Source organism: Vicugna pacos, chromosome 18 (assembly GCF_048564905.1).
Source record: "Vicugna pacos chromosome 18, VicPac4, whole genome shotgun sequence".
Classification (NCBI taxonomy): Eukaryota; Metazoa; Chordata; class Mammalia; order Artiodactyla; family Camelidae; genus Vicugna; species Vicugna pacos.
Window position 1 is genome coordinate 40034962 of NC_133004.1, and position 27625 is coordinate 40062586.

General features: G+C 51.8%; 1 protein-coding gene across 11 annotated transcripts in view; it reads right to left on the bottom strand.

Moving 5' to 3' along the window:
- The window catches only part of CUX1 (cut like homeobox 1), a 352302-nt gene that overhangs the window by 77085 nt on the left and 247592 nt on the right, over positions 1-27625 (bottom strand). For 9 of the 11 annotated variants that reach the window (XM_072943158.1, XM_072943157.1, XM_072943155.1 and 6 more), the window contains exons 9-11: positions 16014-16062; positions 6274-6378; positions 695-883 (exon numbers count right to left, since the gene is read on the bottom strand). In XM_072943158.1, the coding sequence (XP_072799259.1) occupies positions 695-883; positions 6274-6378; positions 16014-16062 (343 nt within the window). The remainder of the gene's footprint in view (positions 1-694; positions 884-6273; positions 6379-16013; positions 16063-27625) is intronic. The other 2 variants (XM_072943159.1, XM_072943151.1) reach the window with 1 other exon arrangement.

Genomic DNA, 27625 nt, shown 5'->3' on the forward strand with positions numbered 1-27625 from the left:
CTAGCAAGCACACAGGGCTTCCGGACCCAGCACCGACGGTCTCTGAGTTCTTGGGGGTTTGGTGATGCTGGGGGTGGGTGAGCACTGAGGACGGGGGGTTTCCATGTGTTGCCTGTGAGGGACAGACAACCAGGAGGGACGGGCCACCCTGGCCAGAGCTGACAGGAGGGGTCAAAGCCTGTCCGTCTCGCTGCTTTGGGCTCTAGGGCTCTGCTTCCAGCTGCTACACCAGAGGTCAAGGCTGCCATGTTTGCTGTCAATCCCAGATAAAGTGTCCTCCAACAAGAGCCCTCATGGAGCTCCTGAGTGATGACGTGTCCAGGGGAACCTCATGCCTCCTTATCTGGTTCTCACTGGAGGGAAGGACTTTGGTTGACAGCTGGAGCTTGACTGAGATAAAACCCCAGCAGTCACTTTTGTTTTTAAAGGAGGAGAAATTTTAACCATCACCTTTGCAGACAGCAGATATATACTCGTGCGAGGGCTACAGTGGGGCGCATGAGGTGGCTTCTGAGGCGAGGCCTCCTGCCTCCGTCACTGCATCCAGTGCGTGCCCCAGATGTGGGGTCCGAAGTGGCCCACTGAGGAGCTCAGGGTGTCAGTGCAGGCGGAGCACGGGGTTAGGCCGAGGCTGTGCGAGTGCACTGCGGCCCTCCCCTGGCCCCCCGGCCCCCCACCCCTCCGGTGCCCTTACTTTGAGGGTGCTGTTCTTGGCACTCAGCTGCTGCTCGAGCTGGGAGATCTGGCTGGCGGAGTTCTCACGCAGCTTGGTGAGGCTGGCCTGGAGTCTCTGCACGTCCTCCACCAGCTGGGCGATCTCCCGCTCCTTGGCGGCCAACTCAACTTCCAGGCTGGAGCGGGTCAGCACCTCTATGGCCTGCTCCTGCGGAGGAGAGAGGAAATGACGAAACTGCACAGCTTCGGACGGGTGCTTGGGGCTAGCAGTGCTGGCAACCGAGGCAAAAACCAGGCACCTGGGAGGATGTGGACGGTGATGTGGATGAAACAACACCCCCTGCTGCCTCTGCATGGACTGGACCGGCCGATCGCCCTCCCCACACCATCTGCCTATCTGCACGGGAAGCTGCCGCCCGGACTCCTCTGTTCCACGAGCATTTACTGAGCACCCACCACGTACCAGGCACACTGGAGGGAAAAAAAGGACCGAACACCCTGTCCTTATAGGGCTTCCCGTCCAGTGGTACGGGGCAGGGAGGGTGGGATGCCTCAAATACGTTTATTAGTGGCACAAAGCGGGCCGGATGGGGATTAGCACCACGGAAAGACCGAAGCAGGGAAGCGGCAGTTGGAGTTTTTAATAAGATGGTCAGGAAGAACCTCATTGGGAGGGCGAAATTTGAGCAAAACCCTGAAGGAGGTGACAGAAACAGCCCTGCTGATGGCTGGGGATGCCGGAGGGGAAGGCTCCGAGGAGGCTCCTGGACTGGTCAGAAGCATTCAGGTTTTCTACCTCAGTGTCCTTCTGATTCATTACTGTGTGATCTAGAAGCTGAGATACTGTCTGACAAGTTGATTCTGAGTCAGCATTTAAAAAAAAAGAGTTTGAAAATGTTGAAGATGCATACTTGGGGTTCCTTTGCGTAGGAACACTTCTGATAATTGATGTTTTAAAGAACTGACTCCCTACACCCCAAGATTTGCTCATCCTGGAAAATATGCAAAACAGGGACAAGGCATTTTTTTTTAAAGTCAAATCCGTAATTCTGCTTCCCAAGGATGAAAGCAGTACTTTTTTCAAGTTTTAAAAGTAGTCATTAAAAAAATAAAAATAAAAGTAATCACAGCTCCTGAATAGTTATGGAAGCTCTTCTGCTGGGTGCATGCACTTCTGAGCAAGGCTGATGAAGGGGTCGGGGAGGCCAGCACTGCACAGGTCCCTGTGACAGCAGAGAGCCGGGGTGTGGAACGCCACCATCCTCGATGTCACCCTCACCCCCACCCCTGGGAAGTGCACTGCTGCAGGTCCCGATCTGGCCTAAACTGGGGTGGGAACCAGTGGCAGCTGCAGCCCCAGGGGGCAGGCCTTTGCCATCGAAGAATGTGGAGTTTTGTGGGCAAAGAAGAGACTCCTTTCTGTGTGTTTGGTTTGTGTAATGCTGTAAAGTGAGTTCTTCACTTCCCCTGACTTCTGGTGGATTGGCCAGTGGCCCCGGGGCCCCAGTGAGCATCCTCCCGCCAGCTTCTTTGAGAGGAACATGCTGTCCAAACCAGTCTGGTTCAGACTGTGCTCCACAGACTGGTGCCAATTCACACACTGTTGCTGGTACACAGTGAGACGAGCACCGAAATGGAGAGTAAGTGTTTAGAAACTTTTATGGCAATCCGACTTTGCTGTGACATTTTTATTATCTTTTGTAAAACTATCAGTCTGCAACAGATTGGAAATTAAAAAAAAAAAGCAACAAAATAAAACTGCCCTTCAGCACAGAGAATTTAGGAAGCACCACCCTAGACAACGCGGGTTGGAGCCAAGGTCAGGGGCCAAGGGACCTCCGCCGGATCCTCCCAGCAGTGAAACAGGAGAGCACGCAGAGGCCATCGCAGAGGGCTATCTGCTCAACTCCTAGGGCCCAGCCCGGCCTGGCCGCAAGCTGACCACGTGACCTTTGGCATATCAGCTAGCTCAGGAACCCGGACCACCGATTTCTCATTCATAAAACAGCAACATCATTTGTGTTGTGCATAAACTAAACGAGATGAGATGAGATATACCCCAAAGTGGCAAGACCGTGGAAATAGGATAGAAGAGATCATCCTACTCTAAGCCCAAGTGAGCCCACTCCCATCTCAAACCCGAGGCATCCTGTCGTCCCACAGTGAAGACACAGCGAGAAATGAAGGAAGAAACGGACAAGGGCCTGGGGGCTCATGCGGGACTGTGGGCGGAGGGAGAGCCTTGCACCTGCGGGAAAGGCTGGGGCCGGAAGTCCCCGGGCACAAGCTAGAAAGGAGACTGTATGACAGGGCACACTAGATGCTGTTTTGGTGGAGAGGGGGTTTAAAACTGCAGGGAGGTCACTGTCTGGCAGTTTGGATACCACTGTGATCATGGCCGAGAAGGGAAGCAAACATGGATTCAGAGGGCCAGGACCCCTGGCTCCCTTGTGTCCGTCCAGGCCTCAGCTCAGTGACACCCAGATCACTTGGGGGTTTTAGCAAACATATGGGTTCTGGGCCCTACCCTGGTAGCAGTGGTTCAGGAGCTAGGGGAGGGACCAGGGATTCCCTAGTGATTCTGGGTTCAAGGTCAGGATCCTGGCTCAGACAAGTCTCTGAAGGAAGGAACAGAGACTGACTTCCCTCAGTCTGGCAACGGACCCCTATGGGCACCAGAAAGGGGCTGAGTCTTGGGGGTGGCAGTGTGTCTCCAAAGGGAAGAACGAATGTAGAAACAGAAGTCACAGAGGTAGCAGCCCATTAAGCTCTGTCACCTTGAACCGGCCCGCCCACCTCTCCTCTCCCCCAGCCTGCTTGTGTGAAATATCCCAGATTGGACAACTGACTATGGGTTCTTCTACTGAGATGAGACCACCGAGGCTGAAAGAAGCTAGATACCGATCTCTTTTCTCCTGCAGCCATTTTCACATTAAACACGAATGAGATGCAAGAGCGCTACTCAATACACGGGAAACCCGATGTGAGAAGACGGTGGGCCCGGGACCCCAGCCATGAGACAAACACTCGGAGTCTAGGCTGGTTCGCCTTTTATTTACCCCCACTGGGGAGGGTCGAGGGAATGGGAACTCAGTGTTACTTCTCTTTCTTATTACCACTCGATTCCTGCCAACACCAAGTGGCCAACATAGGCCGACTCCATCCACTACGTTCACCCGATAGGCAGGTATTTAGGGTCAAGGTGGCCTGGTGTGGTCCACCAGAGCCCTGAGCTAATATCTGTCTGAAAATACTTGACAAAGAGCCTGCATGTCTCCTGTCTCACTGAGTGCACGCAAAGGTGGGGTGGCTTGATCCTTTTCTAGCTGTGTGACCTTGGGCAGATTACTTGACTCCTCTGAGCCTGTTTCCTTACCTGCGAAATGAAGGTAGTGAAAGCTCCCTCTAACGACTGTGGCATCACGAGGCAGCACTGAGAAGCACACAGAGCCTCACACAGCCCCTAGCTCGGAGCGGGGGCCGGCTGGGTGGAAGCTCGCCTTTCAGAATCGGCGATTCCAAAGACCCCAGTGGCCCAGTTTTGGCTTTTGCTGGATCGAGAGACTCTACTGTTTTTCTGCCAAGTTCTGCCAGCCAAACCCAACAGACGTCTTCCCGCTGGCCTGGTTTCCTATGTTTGCTCCCCAACGGGCTGGGGCTGGAGCTGCCCGGTGCTGTGGGAAAGCGCATCCGAGGGGAGCCCTGGCAGGGAGGCGCGCGGGAGGCTGAGGCCGTGCCGTGTAAACACTGCACTTAGCCGATGATGAAGTGTGTAAGCACCCCTCGGGTCCACAACTTACTCTACCTGCAAAAACATTCATTTCCTTCTGAAATGTTTTGGTTGCTATAGTCCAGGATGGTGCCAGAAACCCTCTCAATCAAAACATTTAGCTCAGGAGCCCCGGGCAGACACAGGATGCGCGGCTTTCTCAAGAGGACCACGGAAGAGCAACCACAGAGGCCGGGAGAAGCTGGCAGTACCAACTCGGTCCTCGAGGGCTTCCTCCTGCCTCGGCTACAGCGCTGGGTCCAGTCCAGGTAAACTTGGACGAGGGGACAGTGACAGAGCCAAGGGAACACTTCAGGCCAAATTAATTCCAGAGTCCATAAAGTACAAAGGTTGTGATGGTTCTTTAAATGGAAAACTTTTCTCTGCATCCTGAAATGCGTAACTCACGTTTTAGGTAATGTGAACTTAGAGAGAAGCCTGAAGAGGGGTCCTCACACTAAAGCTTTGCTTTGGATCCATTCCTGGGGAATAATTTAAAAGCTCCGGTCTGGGGTGGCAGAGGCCCCCGCTGAGTCCTGGCTTGGCCAGGGGGGCTGAGCGTTCCGGAGCAAGGGGTTTACGTCCAGGGAGCTTCCTTTTCCTCATCTATATAAAGAAACAACAAAGCCCCGCTTCGTGGGTTGGGTGGAACAGTGGCTGTCAAACTGACATGTGACCCTCATTACAGTGGCACGTCTCCCACCAGACTGTCCTGTCACACAGCAAGGGCTCTCTAACCCTTTGTTAAATGAAAGGACACCTGCAAGTGCAGTCCACCCATCACAGGCCGTCAGAGCCGAAGGGACCTCGGAATCACTTACTCCTCACTCTATACACCCAGAACCAGAGGCCTTGTAAGTGTAACCACCTGCGTGGGTCGCTGTAGGTGAACTAGTGATGGACGATGGAGTTGGATTCGAAACAGGGGCTCCTGGATCAGAGGTGATGATGCTAACCACAGTAAGAGTAACCGCTAAGGTTTACTGAGAACATATTATGTGGCAGGACTTGCTCTCAGGGATTCACTCAGAGTAATTTCCAGAATCCTTGTAAAGACCCATTTTATGGATGACGCAACTGAGACTCAGGGAGGTTAAGCCGCTTGCCCCAAGTCACACAGCTGATCATCTGCAGAGATGGGGTCGGAACCCAGGGGTTTGGCTCCAGTGTCCATGGTCTTAACTGCTTTGCTGCTTCGTATCACGGCATAGCACTGAAGGACTGAATTTGGAATCCCACAGTTCAAAGCTGCCTTGATCGAGCTGTGGAAATTCCAGCTAAAAGCAATTTTTATTAATCTTAGGAAAATTAAGAGGCAAAGGGGGGGAGACGTGTGCCGCCCTCCTCTCGGATGCCAGCACGTCAGGTGAGACCCCAGCGATTACGCAGACTCAGAGCGGGTCGTTAGGTTATTACCCCTCACCCCCCGCCAATAACTGTTTTGCAGTCTGGGAGGACACATCCAGGAGAGGACCAAAACTCCAATTTTCCTGTGCAATTTTGCCAGCCTCCGGCTTCGGATCGCCACCCATCCCCCAGCGGTCCTCCCACCAGTCTCACCAGCCCTGCAGGTGATGGGCTATCCCACCTCCGCCTCTCCACCAAGCGGGCATCACGCTGACCACCGGGCACCAATGCACAACCAGCGAAGCTCTCCCTCTGACTTTTAGTTCCATCTCCAAACCGCTACAAGCACTCCCCACTGAGACAGCAGTACTGTTTCAAACATTATCCCCCAAAGGGACGCTCTAAAGCCAAAGAAGAAAACGGCTGTAACACAGAGGTACAAACGCAAGGTGACGGAGTCCCCGCGGGGCCGGGCTACCCACCACATCCGGCGCCTTCTGGATCTGCGAGGCCAGCTGGAGAGAGTGGTTGGCCGACGAGAGCTGCTCCCTCAAGGTCTCCGCCTCTCTCTGAGCCACCTCTGCCCTCTGAAGGAAATGAAAAGGGTGGAAAGAGAAAGCACATCCAGTTTAACAACTGACAATTATTACAAGAACATTCATCAATTCATGCCTGACTGACTATAATTGATTTTCCTAAACACTCAACCTAATAAATGCTAGAAAAAAACACAGAATGTGATGGATTTTTATTTTAAACAGTACAAGGAAGAAATAATTGAGCGATTATGACAGTAATTTAACGCTAGGAGCAAGGAATCCCCTGCTGATACTAGCGCTCCGGCCCACTGAATTTCCCAGACTGAACAAATACAAGTGGAAATGGAGTCTTTTGATTCAATTTCTTTCTATTCTCATAGACCAAGAAGATTTTATTGCAGGATTACTCCTGGGAGTAATTCTCACGGGTAAACAGTGAATTAAAGACACTCTGGCCATTCTCCTCCTAAAAACATGCACAATGTTGTGGTTGTTTTCCCCCAGCAAAGTATTTCCATAAACGTACGGTGTGTAAATGCCACTTCTTTTGTGAGGACCAGGCTCATTTCAACACATTTAACCCTTCGCTCAACAAAGTTTTCTAATGCTGAGGTGGGCATTTCCAGCCAGCCAGGCCAATGTGGGGCCCCCGGGGGGTGGGGACCAACAGAGCCGCCCGTGGGAAGGAGTCTGCATGAGAAAGGAGTGGGTGCTGCTGTCACTTGCTGTAATTCTCGGACAAGGAAACCAGTGCCGCTGGACGGCAAACCAGGATTTCCCACTGGACGTCGAGAATCGTCACTCCGGTGCCGCTGCCTGAGAGGGACCGTGGTGCACTGGGCAGGAGCTGGGCACCTGGGACCAGGGGGACCAGGGCAAGTTACCCAACTAAGCTCACTAAGCTTCCACTTTCCCATCTGTAAGATGGGAACACTGTCTCCCTCTCAGGGACCTTGTGAGGATTAACACCAAGAAGGGCCCTTGTTCAGAAATGTCTTATTCGTGAGCTGGTCCTGACTTTACAAATTATGATTGAGAAGAAACTCAAAAGATGGGTAGGAAGCAGTAGTGAATTGATGCTGGGCAGGAGGACTGAGGAGTGATTGCTGCTCCTTTCCACCGGACTTAGGTTCTGCTCCTAGCAAAGATGAACGAGAAAGGCCTGGCTGAGTCTTAAGCGATTCTGTGACGGTAGTGAGGATCTATCTGCTCTGCATACAGACAAATCAGGGTATTTCTAACAGCAGCTACCCCGGCCCAGGAGGGTGCTGGTGGCCGTCTGCCCTGCTTCTCCAGGAGCTCTGGGAATTGCACTCCATCTAATTCACACAGTGCCCGGCTAGGCCTGTCTGTGCCCAAGCAGCCGCCTCCCACCCTCTCAGCTGCAAACAGTTGAGAGGCCTGTCTGTCAGGAAAGGTGGTGATGTCCCCGGCACGGCGGAGATGACAGGGGTGATTTCTGGCTCATGCTAACTGCAGGAGAGTCTCCCCTTCAGCGAGAAAGATTTCCCCCAGTTTATTCCCAGATGAGCCACTGCACATTTTTCTGATAATCAAGTCATGTTACTGAAAAGTTTACCGTTCCCTTTCTAGCCAGCAACACTTTGAGACATGAAATCTCCATGGCTCTGCCAGGAATAAGGTGGCATCTTTCTAATCTCTCCGACTAGGAAAAATATGTCTTAGCCTGGTGGAGAAGCAGTCTGGTGGCAGCCGATGGGGCAGCACCCCTCCCCCGCCCCATCCTGCCTGCTGACTCTGGTGGTAAAGTGTTCCAGAAGCCCCTGGACTGGGGCAGGCTGGGCAGGGGGGTCACGGCCAGGACCTCGGAGCTCTTGGGAGCTGAACGCTGTCTCCTCAAAGGCCGATGGCTCACAGAACAAGGGCCTGAGCTGTTGACGATTCCATCCTCAGTCTGCATAATTCCTCAGGAGCTTCTGCACTTTCTTGTTTTCAGGTTCACGGACAGTCATTCTGTGGCCTACCCATGCTGGTCACAGCCTTCGATCACATTTGGCTTGACTGGGCTACTTCACTGCAACGTCTAGATTGCTCAGGATTTTTATTGTTTATTTAGGCTTTTGAAGCTGAGTACAGTAAAACCAAAACAAAACGAGTTGAAGTGGTTTGTGCTGCTAAACATGCACAAGCAGAACAATTGAAAACAAAAACAGGCCTGAGAGCCGGTGAAGGAGGGAGCGGGGACTGGACGCCGTAGCTGCTGGGGTGACTTCGTCTCTGTGGTTGTAAACGGAGCCCCACTGTCGGCAGCTGAAGTGGAAAAAGCAGTGCGGTGCTGGGTTGACTCCACAGTATCACTTGTTTCTGGGTCTCCCATCTTCCTAAGGACCCCAGTCCAACCGGAAGAAGTGTTTCTAGAACTAGAATCAACGATGGGAAGGGGAAGCTCCAACGCTGGTGTCTGATCTGGACCCTCAGACACGGAGCCGTGGCTGCCTTGAGACACCTCGCTTCTATCGATGCCTGCACTCCCTCCCCCATCCCTGCAGAGGCAGAGTCTGGGGACCCAGGCCAGGGTTCCGGCGGGCGGCCGGCAGCATCCCGGGTGCGGCTCAGTGGCCATCTGGCGGCGAGAACGGAGCCTGGCCCAGCCTGAGCTGCTCTCTGAGGGTTCTCTTGCTGGCTGTGGCTTACTTTCTGCCTTTTTCTGAGAAGGGAGGGTAGATGCTGGAAACATCAAGGAGAGGAGAGGGGTGAGCACGTGGATGAATGAGGGTACTGCTTTGCATCTTGGTGGTAACTCTGACCACAGAGATAGAAAGGGCCGCCCTGCAGGACGACTGAGGGCCAATGAGATGACATAAGCCAGGTGCCTAGCACTGCCTGCCATGTGGTGACAGGTGCCCAGGGAATAATAATGATAATAACGATAATAATGATAATAATAATAATAATACTGCCTCAAGTGGCCACTAGTCTTTTTTTTACCTTCAAACAAGGAAAATTTTCAAATTTAAAATCTTAAAATTTTTAGGGAAAAATGACTAGACTGTAGCCTGTCTTCAGGTTAAACTCCGGCTCCCTTCAGCTGTCACCAGGAAGACAGGAAGCCGTGAGAGACATCCTGTCTCAAGAATTCTTCTGTTAGTCAAGCCAGCACAGGGCACACAACACTGGCTGGCCCAGTGGCCCAGCTGAGCCTCGCATCTTGGGCAGGGCAGCCCGAGCAGCGCACCCACGTTTGTTGCCTTGTTCAAGAGAAAGGCCCAGGAGAGGCAGGGGAGGAATGGAGGAGCACACAACAGAATGCGAATTCAGGATGCGGACAGCTGATTCCACACCTTAAAGTCTGACAGATCCCATTCGTGAAACGTGGGACTGCAGTGCCAGGTGGGGCACAGAGGAGGCAAAGGCAGAGCCTCAGGTGGCTGCAGCCAGCAGGGGGCACTGGTGAGGACGGTCACAGCCCAGCCTGGAACGTGGGCCCCAGACGCTATAGCGCAGATTGTCCCCGGTTTACTCATATAAGATAAGGCTTTGAGGCTCTTGGTTTTGCATGGTGATGAGGGGAGGGAGTCTCTAATCCAGCCTTCTGCCCAACCTGGCCCTAGGCTTTGTCTCTTGTCCCCTGTGTATGTGTGGCCATGAGGACCCAGGCTCAGGGACACCAGAGATGAGCCTGTTCCTCCAGTGACGTAGCAGCCATGTGAGCTGGCAAAGGGCTGTGCCCCCAGGGGCCCCCACGGCCTCCAAGTGGGACGTGGCTAGGCTGTCCCCCCCATGTTACCTACGGCTGCTGGAGCAAAGTACCACAAATTTAGTGGATTAAAACAACACAAATTTATCATGGCCCAGTTCTGAGGTCAGGAGTCCGCTATGGGACCCCCTGGGGTAAGATCAAGGTGGTGGCAGGGCTGGTCCCTCTTTGGGGCTCTGGGGGAGACTCTCTTCTCTTGCCGTTTCCAGCTTCCAGGAGGCTCTCCGCATCCTTTAGCTTGTGGCCCCTTCTTCCACCATCAGAGCCTGCAGTGGCCCGTCAAATCCTTCTCCCATCGCACCACTCTGACACCCTTTTCTGCCTCCCTCTCTGCAACTAAAGACCCTGGTGATTCCAGAGGGATGACCTGCATAATCCCAGGGAATCTCCCATCTCAGCAGACTGACAGCCTTAATTCCACTTGCAGGTAAGTGGACACATTCGCAGGTTGTAGAGACTGGGATGTGGATATCTTTGGAGGCCTTTCTTCTGGCCACCATCATCCTCCTCCAGGACAAGTAACACCACATTTGGACCATTTCCAGGAGAAAGCAAGCTGTCCTCGGGGACAACCCCTCGATCTGCTCCCTGCAGGGTCCAGGGTTCTGGAGGGAGAGATAAGGGGAGCAAGACTGCAAAGACCAACCAACGACCTCCCAAAGGAACAGACCCATCGCTTTGGAAAGTGCACAGCTAACTTCCGGTCATCCTTTCCAAGCAACCCACACACACAACTCCAGAGGACAGACAGGACCCAGAGGTGGCCCTGCTCAGTGATGCTGCAGGAGGGATGTCAGAAGTGTCTACCAAAAACCTGATCCCCACGCGTCCCAAGGTGGCCCTGTGTTGGTGCCTGACGCCCTATGTAGACTCACTGCCTGTGTTTCTGGGGGACTTGATGGGTATTGATTTGGATTTCTCTTCTCAGGTCGGCCAGACTGAAAGCTGGAGCTACACCAACACCACCCTCATAGACGCCGAGTGTCACAGCCTGCTGACTGCTGAGTCACGATTTCAGAAAAGCCAGAAGAGCAAATTCCGTATGTCCTCCTGCCACAGAGGCCTTCCATGGGTGGCCCAGCGGCCCCATCCAGGCCTTGCTGGGAGCCCAATTTATTACATGGGGGAACCAAGGTTCCTAGGAGACCCAAAGAGTAACGAATGTGGCTCGTCCAGTGCAAAGGGTCTTCAAGGCTCAGCCAGGTGAAACCAGCCCTTCCTCAGCACCTCCAAGGTGTCAGCATGGATAAGCTGACCCCAGGTGGGCCTGCTCGAAGCAGATGCTCAAAACACTTGCTGCACACATGGGACTCTGGTGGGTGGGTGCTGTCACAGGGGCATGAACTGTCACCTCTGTCTATAGAAGGGAACGGGCGTGCAGAGACTGGGGGCTTCCACAGGGCCATCTGGGTGGGAAATGGGAGATCTGGGCAACCCCAGTCATCCGGCCCCATCGGAACACAGAAACCTTGGTCAGTGTTCTTCTTCCTTCCAGTTCTTTCTGCTCTTTGCATTTTTCTCTACACTTGGCTCCTTTCCCTCGGTCAGCTATTCCAATGAGCTTCAACCTGAAGGGTCTTCCTCTGAGGCAGCCTCCTTGGCAAGACTCAGGCAGATTAGCAAGAGAGGGACCGCTAGGGAAAGGGCTGCCCCCCACCTCCACCGCAGCTCTGGGTCCCCGTGACGGGGTTCCCTGTGGTTGGAGAGTGTGCAAAGTTATGGCTTCTTCCAAAGCCTCAAAAGCTCTGAACCTTCATTGTCACCAATTAAGATAGTATTGACAAGAGCGCCTTGAAGTGAACAAACAGGTGTAAATGAGACCTGGCCCTAACCGTCAGCCGTTGACTCTCTTCTGCGATTCCGCAATAGAAACAAGTACTTTAGCGATAAGATAGAGCTTCAGGTCTCAGTAGAACGTTCCAACCATAAACCCAGTGCAAAATGTTATATGCCAGTGAGCTAGTAAATTGCTCCTCCTGGGGCTCTCCCCTGATGGGAAAGGCGGCTGAACCAGATGTCTGGCTGCGCCCGCCCCAACATGTGGCTCCTGGTACCCCTCCCGCTGCCCGGCCGCCTCCGCCTCATCTCCGCGGGGACCGCCTCACTTCGGCCCGCGGCGCCCCTGCCCTGACGCATCGCAACAGCTGCTTACTGCTCCCCTGGCTTTCCACTCCCATCCGTTCTCCGATGTTTTGCCAGATCCTTCTAGAACTCATGTCTGATGTCTCCCTCCTGCCTGTGATTCTCCACTGTTCTCAGGATGAGCCCCCCTCACCGCCTCCCGGCCCCAAACCTGGCTGGATCCACTCCTCTGGGCCTACCTTCCCGCTCTAGCTTGACGGAACGGCCTGGAACACCCTGGGCTCACAGCACCCTTCCGTAAAAGCCCTTCCTCGCCTGCCTGGAAGCTGTCCTCCTCTCTGCACCCCCGGGGAGATTTTCTCCTCGTTGAGTCATCCTGGGTGACCTGCTGAGTCATCTGGTCCAGCCCCTCTTTGTGTTTGCTCGGCAGCGTCTGATCTTCCATCTCATCCTCTCAGCCAGGGCTGGCCGGCATCTACCCGCACAGCTTTGGCACGGGGAGCTCACTCCCTCTGAGGCACCTTCAGGCATCTCTGGAGAGTCACTGCTGAGAGCAAGCTTCTGCGTTGGGAGTGAGTTCCCTCCCACCAGCCTTTGCACTCAAGTCATGAAAAAGCTCGGCCCCTTCCCTGCCCAGCCCTGGAGAATTACAACGTCCACCCTAGGCCTTCCCCTTTCTAATCTCTTAACATCCCAAGTTCCCGAAAGGCCAAGTCCCTCTGTCTTCTTTCCCTGCTCACCAAAGATCAGGAAATGTTCCCAAACCTCCTGGTTTCTTTTTTGTGAGGGTCCCTTCCCTATCCTGGCCGTGGAGTGGACCCTGCATGCACTCCAGGTGCCTGCTTGCTTTCTAGTGTGTCTGGTTTCCAGGATAAATGATCATCCCCCGGGCATGGAGTAATGGCTGCGGACTGGTGCGGAAACACCACCTCCTTCATTCCAGAAACTGCTTCTATTAATGCAGCCTGAGGTTGCATTAATTTCTTCTGGCAGCCACATCAGGCTATTAACTCACCCTGAGTGGCTGCCTGGACTCTCCGGAACCTCCCCCCACGCCCACCGTGCTGGTATCTCCCTAGGGCAGGGCTTTCTAATTCTCCCTCCCCATCTGTGCTCCTTTAGCAACTACAGAACATGTACTGAAGCACCTACTTTTAGGCATTTTACCTCTAATCCTTAAAACAATCTCGGAAAGGAAGGACAGGCAGGCCTCGTTTTATGGCGCTGACTGCTGTGCTTCGCCGGTATTGTACTTCTTACAAATTGAAGGTTTGTGGCAACCTTGTGTCGAGCGAGTCTATTGGCGCTATGTTTCCAATAGCATTATTTTAAAATTAAGGTATGTACATTGTTTTTTAGACACAATGTCACTGCACACTGAACAGGCGACAGTGTGTGTAAACGTAACTTCTATATGCCCCGGAGGCCAAAAAAATCTATGTGGTCCTTACTCTGCTGTGGTGTCTGGAACCCAAAATACCGCCAAGGTCTGCCTGTACTAGTTAGTTATCAACCCCTCCCTCCCTTTCTCTCCGACATTAACACGTTTTAAAAAATTAAAAACATTTAATTATGTTAAATCCCAGCACATAAAATATATCATCTCGACCATTTTTTAAGTATACATTTTAAAGAAGTGTCAGGAGGTTCACATCATTGGGCAGCTCCTCTCCAGAACCTGTTCATCTTGCAAAACGGAAACTCTCCCCTTAAATGACTCCCCACCCCCACCCCCCAGCCCTAGACACCCATCCTTCTAGTCCCCGTCTCTACGAATTCGACAACGCTAGGGACCTCACCTAGGTGGAATCATGCAATATTTGTTTTTTTCTTTCTTTTTCTGTTTCTGCTCCTTAACAGAGAGGAACCCCTTTCAGTATCTGTGACTGGCTTAATTTTCCTTAGCATCATGTCTGCTAAGTTCAGCTTTCTATTTTTTTTTTTTTTAAAGAAGTGTAAGTAGTTAAGAGACTTGTCCAAGAACACACAGTCAGGAAGTGCCAGGCAGGGACCCGAACCAGCGGTCACTTTGGAGGTGGCCCCTTTCTCCAGGGTGCTGCCTGGTGTCTCTGAGGACACCGATCCACCAAGTGGCCCGCAGCACATCAGCTCTGCCAAACGTCCTCAGTACCTGGGAACTGACCGGAGCCCGTGCGCTTGATACACCCGGAATAAGGCGGTCTGTTTCACAGACCAGAGTTCACTCCTAAGTGCCATCCAAAGGGGAGGCAGGCCGGGGGCTGGCCTGGGGGTAGAGAGCGGGTGAGTGGAAATTTGAGAACCGCAAATAACAACTGTGTGACAGAGAAGGTTAACTTTTTCCCGTAACTACTTCTGAGTCTCCACAAAGTTGAGTGGAGCCCCTTAAGTAAGAACAAAGGGGCCAAAGTAAATGACTTCAGCAAATAAAGGTAAGTAAGTGCTCAGGCTCCTGGGTGAGGGGGTGGAGCAGAAGCAGCGCTTCAGGACCTGCAGCTGAAGGGGGGTCTTTGGGAAACGAGCCTCCAGCTCTGTCCCTGTTTCTGGGTGGGAAAGAGGACAGGCTCCAGGCCTGGCTGTGCCACCTACCAGCCTGCGGCCTTAGTTTCCTCCCCTCTAAGATGGGGACTTGAGCGCACTGACCTCAGTGGGCTGCGGGGGGGTTTCGGTGACTCGGTCTGTGTGAAGTGCTCAGGACAGAGCCAGGCACAGAATCAGTGACTGGGGAATTGTCAGCTCTTCTTCCTCTGACCAGCCTGGCTCCCAGACAGAGAGGCTACCTCAGGTGACTCAGTGCATACATCTCTACTGAGCACCCCCCACGGGCCAGGTCCAGGACACTCGGGGACGCGTCTGAGTGGGTCCCACCAAACCCACAGTCTTTCTCAAAGAAGAGAGGAATCCACATGTGCCATGATCGCTCTTATGTGTAAACTGACTCATATTTCAGGCAGGCCTCAGGATCTCTTCACGGGCCAAAGAATGCACAGGGGTGCTCTTTCCCGAGCGTACGCCGGAGTCTTGTGAGTGATGCTGAGCAAGGCCCGGGAGCCCCGTGGGACCCTCGCAAGGTGGAAAGTGGGGACCAAGGATCCAAGAAGGCTTTTCATCCCATGGGGGGGCCACCTGAGGTGAACTGCTAAGCTTCCCTGTGGCTCGTGGCGCCCTCGATGTAAAACTGAGTGGGGAGAGGCCACCCTAGCCCGGGGCCTCCTGGGGCTGAGAAACAACCCAGCTCTGGCTGCTTCTCCCTGAAAAGAAATAGAATGAAAGGGGAGACCCTTTTCTTTTCAGAGCAGTAGCACCATTTGCTGAAGTAAAATGTTCTCCTGTTTTCCAGAGTCCTTGGGGAAGGGGCGGGGTAGGGGCGCTCTGCAGGGTGGCCGAATTTTCCAGGCGGCTGAGTGTTTAGAGCCAGTCGATACCGTGTGCCTATCTTTGTGCCGGACATGGTGTGTGTGGGGGGGTATTTTGTGCAAAGCGCTGTGATGCCTAAGTGTCAGCCAAGAGGGGGCTGTCGGCTGGCAGCCCTCCCCAGAGCAAGCGGCTTCAGCCCGCTAGGAGGCAGAGATACAGACGCTGCCACAGGGTAACGCGTTGGTATGATCTCTACAGCATGGCGGCTGTCACCGGAACAGAACTGGAGATTTAAAAGCTGGATTAAGGAAAAGCAGCAGCTTTTACCACGGGATGTCTGAGATGCGGGGACCACATCAGAGACCTTCCCAAGGAAATCATGCCTGGGACTTTTCATGGATTTCTCATGACGCCACAAAGAGTGTCAACATCCACAGTCGTGCGTGAAAAATGCAAGACTAAGTGGCCTCCTGACTTGGAAGCACCTGCCGAGACGTCAGAAGCTAAGCTCTTGTGATTCTACGCCTGAAGCCATCAAACGTCCTACCTGGTTTGCTCTTTCAAGGTCCGTCATGATCATTTCAATTTCGTCGGCCCTGGGAAGGCGAGAGGGAGAGAGCAGGTTAGTCAGCAGCGAGGCAGGCTCGGGGGGACCGTGGGTCCGAACTGGGCAGGGGACCAGCAGGCACTCAGGCCAGGCAGGGTCCCCGTGTCGGGGGAGAGAGGGGCCACGCAGACCTGCGAGGGGCCACCGCCACCCATCAGGAGGAGGTGGGCTGGCATCAGGAGGAGAGCCAGCTCACCCTTGAGGGGTGCCCACTCCCTTTGGGGAGGTGGTGCGTCCTGCAAAGAGAGCAGACACAGCTCTGAGCAGAGTGCTCTGGAAAAACAGGGGCGGCAGAGATGAGTTCTCCTTTGAAGAAGGAGGAAATCAGGAGGACTCAGAGGAGGTGATGTGTGAACTGGGTTTTGAAGGATAAGTAGAAGTTTGCCAGGACACTGACATCAGTGAGGAGGTGGTGGTAGGTGGCGGAGGATGAAAATGCCGGCTGGGGACTCTGTGGTCCATGTTAGACACCACCTGGGTCCCCCCTCACCCAGCCTGGTCACACACAAGGGTTTCTAGGTGCTTTTTATTCTTTTTCTTTCCTTTTTTTTTTCCTGTTCTGAAAGTACTTTCTTGAATAATTTGAAGGCAAAGATATGCTTCCAACATACAACATCACGGGAGAGAAAGGAATGCTCAGAGTTCTGCTGAGAAGGACACAGTCAATTCCAAAAGTCTAGCAGGTTTGAACAGAACACCCAGGGAAGTCAATGGCTGCAGACAGGTCCCGATGACAGCCCCTGTCTGGAGGCCAAGGCCGAGACTGGCTGCCTGAGGAGGGTTCAGCCCACCCAAGGGAGAGAGGACGGAATGTTACAGCCACAGATCCGCTGGGGTGGGGGGCGGGTGCAGGGCCCCCTCCTAGTGGGACTGCCTCAGTTCACACTCCACACTGACCTGGGCTCACTCTGCAGCCTGGAGGGCTCAGTCCTGCTCCCACCCCTCCTCCAACCCTCCCAGGGGCTCCATCTTAGGAAGCAGCACAGACCCCACCATGCCTCCAGTCTGTATGTCTCCTCCATCCCTGGTGCCGCACAGGGCTTGGCACTGAATTGGAGGCCAGAATCCCAAACGCAGCCCATCCTGCCAGTGACGGGTGAGTCTATCCCTTAAGGCAGCTCGAAGGTTCTCCTGTCCCCCAAACCTGCTTCTCTGGTCCTAACCACCCACCCTTAATACCGAGAGTGGGACAACTACTCAGGACCCCGCTGGTCTGGTTTTGCTATCTGCTGTGTCCTGAGCTCCCTCCCTTCGGCCCCAAGGCTTTTAACTGCGCCCTGCGATTTGAGGCAATCTTATCAACTCCCAGCAGCCCCAACGGGGTAACAGATGCCTGCGATCAGGTTCACTGATCACTGTATCTGTTTGAAACAGTATCCGGCCTTCAGACCAGTCTGAGAAAAGTCCAAAACAACTCATAAAATGGCCTGCTTAACTGAAGCTGTTTAGGATGACTTGGTGAAGCAGGCAGCGTCTCTAAGACAAACACCCAAACTGGGCCCCGCAGTGACATGCTGGGTGCCGGCGGGCAGCTTAAATTACAAAACATCTCACTGCACCATCTCAAATGGAAACCTCCAAGATCTCAGAGAGAAACTGCTGTGCCACGGAAAACACGGTCCAGTGACTCCAGGGGTAAAACAATCATCGAGAGTGTGAAGGTCTCCAACGTGACAGAAAAGGGCATCTGACACTCTGGACAGGAAGCTCTCCTGACAACTCGCTGATGGAGCACCAAACATCATTGTGTACGAGAGGAGAGAAAAAGTTAACAACCCTCTCTTAAGCAAATCACAAGTTTAAAGAATTTTTTTTTTTTGTGGCAGGGGGAGGTAATCTGACTAATTGATTGGACAGAGGTACTGGGAATTGAATCCAGGACCTCATGTGAGCTACGCATGCGCTCTACCACTGAGCTACACCCTCCCCCATCAGATCACAACTTTTAAATGCAGCTCTGAACTTTAATCAAAGGTTATTCACCACATATTTACGAAGTCCAGATTGACACAGCAAACCTGCTGGCTGCCAGCATCATGCATGCGCTCACTCCCTCGGTCCATGAGCATTTCCCAGCACCTACAAGCTTCTTGGTTCCGGGCACAGGCAGACAGGGAGCCCACAGAGCCTGCCAGGGTCGCCTGTTTACAGGACCGGGGAGCTGGTGGCTGCAGAACCTGGTAGGTAGACGGGGAATGGTCTGGGCTGGGGGAGCACAGACCCCGAGCACGTGCTTTGATGAAGGTTTCCCTAATCTCTCCCGTTGCGTCCTCCAGGAGTCCTTTCATTTTTCTTTAATTCTTTCTTTCTGGCTAATTTATCTTCATCATCCAGATATCTCTCCTGCTCTGTTTGGGTCTCTCGCTATTTGGATGTTGTTCATGTGTCTACTTCCGTCTTGCATGTTGTCCAACCTTTCTTTCCACCTGCGGTGCCCTGGTCCTTTCCTGCTGCCTTCTGGACGGGTCTTCCACCTGAGCTGTGCTCACTTTGTAACTGCTGTCAGCTCTCCTGGTCCTGAGTTCCGTTAGTCTGTGCTTTGTATCTGTCATTTCCACTCCATTATTGAATTATTTTTGTTTCTGCGTTATGTTTCCTTGAGCGTGGCCCACCTGTCTGTCTTCAGGTTGCATACCCTGTTGGGTTTAAGGTCTGTCTTCCGGAGGTGGGTGTCCTCCCCCGGAGCCTGGCTGTTTTCCCCAGTGGGTACGAGCTACTCTTTCCGGCAGTGTCTACGGGAGGCCAGAGAGGCAGCCCGAGCGTGTCTCTCAGGATGAACTGAAGAAAGGCACGCAGCAGTGTTCAGTGCATTTTGCTGAATGAAGGAAGGAAAGGCAGAGGATGACCCCAGGCCCCCAGAGTAATCACTGATAGCTTCCCTCCACCAGGGAAATCCTCTGGCCAGAGCGTCATCTTTAATTCTCAGCATTAGGAGGAGGTGACTCCCCCTACCCTGGCGCAGTTACCCACCTCCTGGTCTTGAGATAAGGGGTAGAGATGTGGCTGCCTGGGGGCCCACCCTCACCTGTTTTTATTCACTCCTTACTCCTTGCCTGGCCACTGCCACTGGCCACGTGGCTGATACAGGGTCAGATACAGACCAGGGCTAGAAACGAAAGGGATTCCCAGGGGCCTGGCTTCACCTAGAGGCTGGACTGGCTAAGCTGGGATGTGCAGGGTCTGGGAAGTGGCGTCCAGAGCCAGCCAGGTTAGGGAACCCGAGTGGGCTCGACTGCCTCCTCAGACAGGCAAATGGCCCTCATTATCATGCCTGCTACCCAGAAAACAATGTATCATCTCCAAGAGATTTCAAGTCACTTATAAAAAATCAGTTGCATTTAAACAGGAAGGTGCCTTCTTGGCAGGCTGAGGCAATCCCTGGAAATGAATTTCAAGTTTTTCCATCTTCTGGTCAGTTTAACTTTGGTTACTTAGCAACCGCTAAACGGACCAAAATACTGAATGTGATAACAAGGGCTGCACTTACCTTTCATCAGGGGGAGAGCAGCTCTCCTATTTCCAAAGCTTTCAAATGATAATGACAACACCGAGCCTGGCTGTTCAAGACCTGGGCTATTCAACACCGGGTGCCTGACGGCAGATCGGACCAGAAACCGCAGAAGGAGACAATGGAAGGAACAGGGATGCAGTGGGCGAGGAAAAGTTCAGGTGATTATTTTAAAAGACTGTAGGCTTGTGATTCCCCTTCCCAAGGGGCTTGCTTTTTAAAAGGTGAGAGAAAAATACAACGAGCTGGGTATTGAAACGTGATCAGGGCTTCCGGAGACGGCAAGCACAGCCATCAGCACTGGCAGACCAGGACCAAGATGACAGGGTCTCATCCAAGAACACGTCTGCCACCGGGTCGGGGCCACCCACTCCTCGCCAAACTGCTGCCCCCACCCCCAACAACATGAATCCTATCAAACTGCCAATAAGGAATACGAAAGTGCCCAGAGGTTAACGCTGCAACTAGAAGTGTAGTCTGAAAAGGACAGTAACGAGTTAAACTGCATGTGCTTTCACAGACGGACTGCCAACACTATTCCCAGGGTCGTGCATTCTTTCTGTTCGAAGGCCCAACCACCGCGTCAGTTACCTGGACTCTGACATTAGTCTGAAATCATTTCCTTCCCAAAGTCCATAATCACCGTCCATATTGTTTGCTCAGCAAAGCCATTGATTATAAAAATTTAGTTCTCTCATCTTTTTATGAGCTGACAGAACAGCTTTCACTGATCTATTAACCTGCACTGCATTCTGCCTGCTCGGACTTCAAACAGCGGATCATCTCAGTTTAGCCTAGAATATGTGGTTCACTCAATCAGTTCCCCACAGATCATTTCAGGGTAGTTTCTGGGCCGGCACACAATTTTGGGGAGGAACTTAGAAGGACACAGTCAAGCCCAATGGCAGCGGAGTCATATCCGTGATGGAAACTCTGTATTCACTTTCACATGAGCCTCCTGAGTGCTAAGAGATGGCACGGGGCAAGGGTGGTGCATATTTCAATACCCAAACAACCATGGGACACCAGGAGCTGTTGAAACAAAGTATGTCTACGAGGCAATTGAACACGTGTCCAGGTGTATGACTGAAACACTATGCTGTACACCAGAAATTGACACAACATTGTAAACTGACTATACTTCAATAAAAAAAAGAATGCAAATAAAGTGTCCAGGGTGAAATTCAAAGAGCAGTGTGTCTTCGTGGACCAGAGTGCAAAGCCAAGAGTCTCAATACTAGATTGTAAGGTTCTTAGGCATCAAAAGAAGAACTATCTAAAGATTAATTTGCCCTGCTTTAAAACAAACAAAAAGTTTCAGTTTATTTAGTAAAGTGAATGCTCCCCCTCCTCCGGATGCTGCATTTGATGCCTCGGCCGTCAGGAAGGCGGATCACTTTCATGACAACCTACGAGCCAGGCAGGGCTCTCTTAGCACAAACCGGTGGAGGAGACCCAGAAGCAGGGCTCACTGGACCAGGTTCAGAAAAAGCAGGTGGGAAAACGAAAAGGAGGAGGAGCCAGAGGGCCAAGTGTGAGGGTGGTTTCTCGGCTCTGGGACTGGAATCCCCTTGATGGGGATGGGGGTCCTCAGGAAAGGTATCACCTCGCCTGAACACAGGCACACAGGCGGGACCTGACCTCATGGAGAGGAAAGGTAGGGCTGTAGAGTCTTGTGGGAGAGTCAGGGCAAGGCTGTACTGGAAGAAGGTGGCACTGGCCTGAGGACTAAGAGGGGTGCAGGGACAGCGTCTCCTCAATGATTCTTACTGAGACATAACACATGCCACACCTGATGGAGAAACAAGTGTCCCAGGTGCCGATCGGCAGTATACAGCAGCAATGGCCTTTGCCTTATCTCGAGCCCTGCACATCCTAGGAGCTCAAAAACACAAGACCCGGTGACTGCCTGCTCAGTGGTGGGTGTGGGGAGGTGAAGAGACCCAAGGCATTTTGGTACAGTGACAGCCCAGAATGAGGGACAGAGGGCTCTGCAAACAGAGGAGAGAGTGTCTCAGAGGAGGGGACGTCTGGTCTGCATCCTGGAGGATGAGGACGAGTGTGCTGCGCAGAGAACAGCAGGGTGGAGGGAGGTACCACCAGACAGAACCAAATCACAACGTGGTGGTAGAGGGGGACCTATGCAATTCTTTAACAGCTTTCTGGCCGCTCTCCTGTTTCCACGGTATCCCGCGCCCAGCTCTGCACCTCGTGACAGGCCAGTCTCCTCCTGCTCCCTTTTATGCCTACTTCCTTCTCAGCAAAGGGTGATAGTGGGGACCTCTGCTTGGTGTCTGACGTCAAGGGGGACACCTCTAACATTTCACCATCAAGCATTTTCTCATTTTGGACTTTAGATATATACGCCTGTATTTTGTTAATGCACTATCCAACCATTTCTATTTTATTAAAAGGCTTTTTAATAAAAGACAGACATTGATTTCATTAAGTACCTTTAAAGTATTCATGGAGCTGATTAAATGGTTTTTCTCCTCTGACCTGCTGAAATGGTACATTATCCTGCGAGTCACTCGTCCCTCACTTGGTTGTGGTAATTAATGCATTTAATGTGCTCCTGAGTTCTATTTGCCAATATTTTATTTAGTATTTTTTTTCATAAATATTTATAGATGAGATTGGCCTCTAGTTTCTTTTGTCTTATCTTTGTCCGGTAGTCATACAAAACACCTTTACAGCCTTTCCTGCTTTCTGTCGGCAAAAGTGAGCTATCACAGATTTGATATTACTCTAAAAAACCTGAACCCACACCTCACTTGTACAGTCACAATATGTCGCCTGGCAGGCAAGCCTGAGGTGCCTACACCAGTCGGCCACCTCCCGCTGTCCCCAGGCCCCACCTCCTGGGAGCCCTGGCTCAGCACCTGCCCACCCAGGTCTGCAGCCTCCTCGCCTCCAGCGGGCAGTGTTCAAAGCCAGTCTGCCTTAGAGGTGGGTTCCATGAGCTGCTCCCTCCCTCCCTCCGTGTTAGACCCCAGGTGTCCTCTGGGCCAGGATCCCTGCAGGGAGCAGAACTGATTAGAGAGCTAACCGCCACCCCACAAAGACCTTGGCTCCTTTTCCAGCTTCATTTCCCACTTCCCGGCCATCTAGTTTTCCAGACAACAGGCCCAAGTGCAGAACTGCTTGCTTAGAGCCGCTGAGCTGGGGTTGACACTTTACCGTCTCTTAGTAACATGCCTTCTGCACAGATTTCCTTTTGTAGCTCAATCAGCCAACACTCTGACGGGTTCTTCAGTTTTATTCTGTTCCTTGGAGCCACCATGCTTGTCCTCACGGCTGCCCCTCTGCTGAGATCCCCATGGGTGGCGACAGCTCGAAAGGCCATCCCCTGAGAGTCTCCCGGCAGCCCTACACCCTGGCGCCCACTCGTTTATTTTTATTGTACGTATTTCTGTCTCAGAGTATCCTGTTCAGATATTGATGACTTGTTTATCCGCGACCGCGATCCCAGAGAACCCAGCAGGCGCTCACTAAATCCTGGCTGACGAAGTGTGCAAACCTACAACGCCTGTGCTTCCTCCATTCCGCCCCGCGTGACAGGCAACAATTCACTGGCTGGTATTTTAAAGAGCAGAAAGTGTAGGGCTGTTTTTGCCAAATTGTAAATATGACGTTTAAGGAAGGAGTCTGTAAATTGTTTTGGCAGAAGGAGAATAATTGCTTTTCTTACCACTTTCTGTAGCCTTTGAAAAAGAAGGCAACAATCTCCCTGGAAGAAAAACCACATATCGACCCAGGTCCACTGGCCTGTGACCTCCCGGAGGGCAGGGCCGGCCGGCCTAGCTCCCTGCGTCTCCCTGTGCAGAGCTGGGGGCAGACAGGACTCAATACCGATTGGCAGGGGAGGCAGGAGGAGAATGTGTCCTTTGTGGAAAGGCTTTCCTGACCACCCCCAGCTGTCTGACTGGTCCTAGCTTTCATTTTCCACCCAGGTTCAGCCACCTCTGCTTTGGGGCAAAGCCACCTGGCATCCTTCCAAGTTCCCGACCAAACCTGTCACTCCCGAGAGGACCCACCCTCCCAGATCTAATCGAGGTCCGCAGAGAGAGGGTTGTAGAGGTTGACCCCAAGGTCAAATCCTCTGGAAACAGTGGTTTTGAGTCTTGCTGGAAATGAAACCATATCCAGAAGACAGTTAAACGGCCAGGATGTCACCTCTGTTTACTCAGAAATTAACCACAATTTGTTTCCTTTTATGACCATTATATTTAAATTTCAATGATACAAGAAACAATTAAAACCAATTTTAGTTAAGCCTCATCTATCCCAAATGGGAAGAAAATTTCCCTGCTTGCCCCACAATTTAACTGGCTTGTTTACAAGAGATACTTTAAATAAAATCCTCCTCTAGTTTAATCTGAGTCGAGCTGACCCATGAAGTGGTCTGCTACAGCCACAGAGGGTAAAAAAATTTTCCACCTGTGCCAAACCAGAGGGGCAGCTCCAGCAGGCTGGTCATTCCCAGGAGAATGACCCTCAGTGTGACTATCACTCAGCCTTCAGTCACCTCTGGGCAGGGACACGGGACCACTGTGGCTGGAGAATTCGATTATGAGACTGCTGCTCCTGAGGTCATCGAAGCCTCCTGGGATAAGCATCTGGATTAATCTTTGGATGCTTCCTGCCACTTCTCTAACACCATTGCTCTGAAAGCCACCAGGAGCAGGTTGATGTGAAAATCCTGTTCTTTCCTTAAATCAAGTGCCACAGGGTCACAAGTAGAATGGAGTGACTGGAGGTGAAATTAGCAAAACTGCCAGGTGGCTGGCAGAGCAAACGGGCAGGATTCTTCCCTCCTGCCTTCTGGTCCCTTGATCTTGGGCAGATCTTGGAGTGCAACAGACATCTGCACGGAAGAATAACTCAGCCTTTCTCAAGGAAACTGGCATAAGGATAAAATGAGAATACTGATGGAGGGTAAACAAAACAAAACAAAACAAAACAACTTTGTAAACCACCAAGACCCACACACATATTCATTATTACTGTTGTGTGTGAAAATCAGGACCCTTCTCTTCCGGTCAGAGCAGATTTCAACACCTGAGGCCATTAACACCTGTGGAGTGGGTTTTGCTCCCGTATCTCCAGCCTGAATCTGATCAGGCCTCTAGGTTCAACTACAAACTTACAGGAAGGAGAGGACAGAGAAACACACTGAACTACATCTGGGGATGCTGACGGCAACATCGAGACTGTGGGAAACTCTTCAGGACAAATGAGCTGGTTTCTTCAGCAAACAGAATGAAGGAAAAGAAAAAGCAATGGAGGGAGATCTATTTACAATGAATGACACTTACAGGCATGCCAACCAACTGCAACGCGTGGGGCTTATTTAAATCCTAATTCAAACCAACTTGAAAAACCCCAGTTATGATGTTTCGGGGTAATTCAAAATTTAAGCATTGAGGATATTAAGAGGTTATTTTTTGATGTGATAATAGTATCGTGGCTATATTAAAGAGGAGTCCTCAATGTGAGACTCTACATGCTAAACTCTTTAGAGGTGAAAGGAAAGGATTCTGGAAGAAACCTCAAGAAAAAATGGCAGTGAGAGGGGACAGGTGGGCCAGGAACGGGATGGCTGGAATCGCCCAACAGGCAACTAGGGGTGCTCTCCTCTACTGCATGTTAGAAATTTAACATAATAACTAAACAAAGTATAAGGCTGATTAAAAAAAAAAACAACATAGACCATCACAGTAGTTTTGTATCTCTCCATCACCACTCCCACCAAGTCAGAATGCTACTCTACAGTTTGCATAGAAATGAGGTGACAGGCAGGCCTCTGCCTGGGAGGAGGCCGAGAGTGGGCCCTGGGAACGAATACCGATTAGGAGGACTTGGCTAATTTTAGTTAAGTCGGTTAACCTCTCTGAATCTCACTCATCAAAGGGGAGAAAGAAACATGCATGGAAGACACATCCCTGCAAAAAGAACGTGACTGAAAAATCATACGTGAATATTCTTCCTGGACACAGAAAAAGTGGATTCTGGAGGGAACACCCTATCCTTCATCCCACCAGGAAAGGGGCTCTGAGCAGCTGTCTCCACGTGGGCTCTGGAGGGAACTGGGCCCGCCGCCCACTGTTCACTGCCCCCTGGGAGCTGGCAGGCGGCTTCAGGAATCTTGGGCAGAGGACACTGCCAGCACGACTGTGGACCCGGGGCGCTGCTTCTTCACGTTCAGATTTTTAAAAAATGTTCTGGAAGGGCTGCTTTGATGCCGCCTACAAATACTCTGTAAGGCCTCTTTCACCTATTTAGTGTAAAATGTCAGCATGTCTCTCCGGCGGCTGGAGCACCGCTTGCCCCATTTGAGCTTCCACTCTTTCAGAACTGCCTTCCAGATTTGGTTTCCCCTTCCTTGTTGACTTAATCTGTGAATGCCCTGCCTACAGCTGACAGGGTGGAGTTCATCCTGTTCTGCGCATCGCCCTGGCTGCTTCAACTGTCTCCTGCAGTGCACGGAGGATGTGCCACTAGCGGGAACCGCAGGAGAACGCAGCTCGGGTTTAACAGGTGGGGAAACTGAGGCGGAGGGCGGGGCGAGTGGTGACAAAGGAGCTCAAGGTCACAGCGAGCAGCGGTTGAGGGGAAGAACTCTGCTTTTATTCCTGCATGTCAGGGATTCTAATTACCCCCTTTCTCCCCTAAGTACTACTTGGTAGGAACTGTTAAGGAAAGGTCTGGTGGCAGAGAAGCTAAAACTAAGAATAAAAAAAGATCTCTGATTGCATTCTAGTCATCACTCTCAGCTCCCTTACCCTCCTTACGCCCAAGGCCAGGGAGACTTCCTGGGCCTTCCTGGGCCACCGGAGAGTCTCAGGCTCTTCTCCAGTCACACCCATGCCCTGGGGCCTCCCGACTCCACGGCTCCTGCTTGCCCTTTAAAGCTGCTTCCAGAGCATCTCCTCCACTGGTCTTTCCCCAGTAAATTCAACGCTTGGCTCACCTGTGGCTTCAGAGGCTCCCACAGCATCTGTCCACAGCCCCCTCCCCCTTAACTGCTCTGAACTTAAGGCAGCGGGTGGTTTGTTTCCTTCACCCTGCAGGGCTGGGAAGTGAAACTAGAGAACCAGGCAGCTGAAGGCAGCAGCGCATTCAGAGGAAAGACAGCATCCTTCCTCTTCCTCTCACTGGCACCGAACGTCTGCATTTCGGCAGTCTAAGTGCCTTTTTTTAGGGCAACTCGAAAATGAATAATTCAGTGGTTCCTCTTCTACTTGTGAAGTGTTAGACAAACAATCCGGACGGGGCCAGACTTGCTGGCCCCACGAAGACCATCCCTTCCCTTGGTTCTGACATCATCGGATTTGGCCATGAATCTTTAAGAACACCCTCCATCCTGTCTAATCACTAAAATACCACAGAGGAAGTTCACAATACTCAGACGGAGGAAAAAAAATAGAAAGGTTAATTGCAACATAAAGTTTTCCCTCGTTGCCAAGCAAACAGCACATCAGGGCATCGCAGTCATACTGAACTCTGAAAATCCTATATAGGGAATGTCTTAGTCACATCAGCTTATTGACGCGTTGAGCTTTTTCTTCAAATCCAAGCCTTAAAAAAGGTATCTTCCCCATGGAGCTTTACGCTCGAACTCCCAGGTTGTACTCTAAGAGCCTTGTTGATTCTATGTCTTGTATTAAAGCCACCTGGAATACTTCTTGGCGGTAGTATGATGAAAATCTGAAGTTAAACTAACAAACAACCATTCTGGCTTTATTAGAGAATTCATTTTGGAAGGGATTCTCATTGGACACGCCAAACCCTCTCCCATACGTTCACGGTTGGCTGGAAAACTTCAGTTGATGGAACCCCCAGGGCCCTCTGTCAGGAAGACACATTCAGCAAATAATCGCTTTATAGCTCAGCAATGCTTGTGATCACCGATGTACTACGATGTTCCTGTGATTCTGGGGTTTTCTGAATTGAAGTATAGTCAATTTACAGTGTTGTATTAATTTCTGGTATATAGCATAGTGATTCATTACATATATATATTCCTTTTCATATTTTTTTC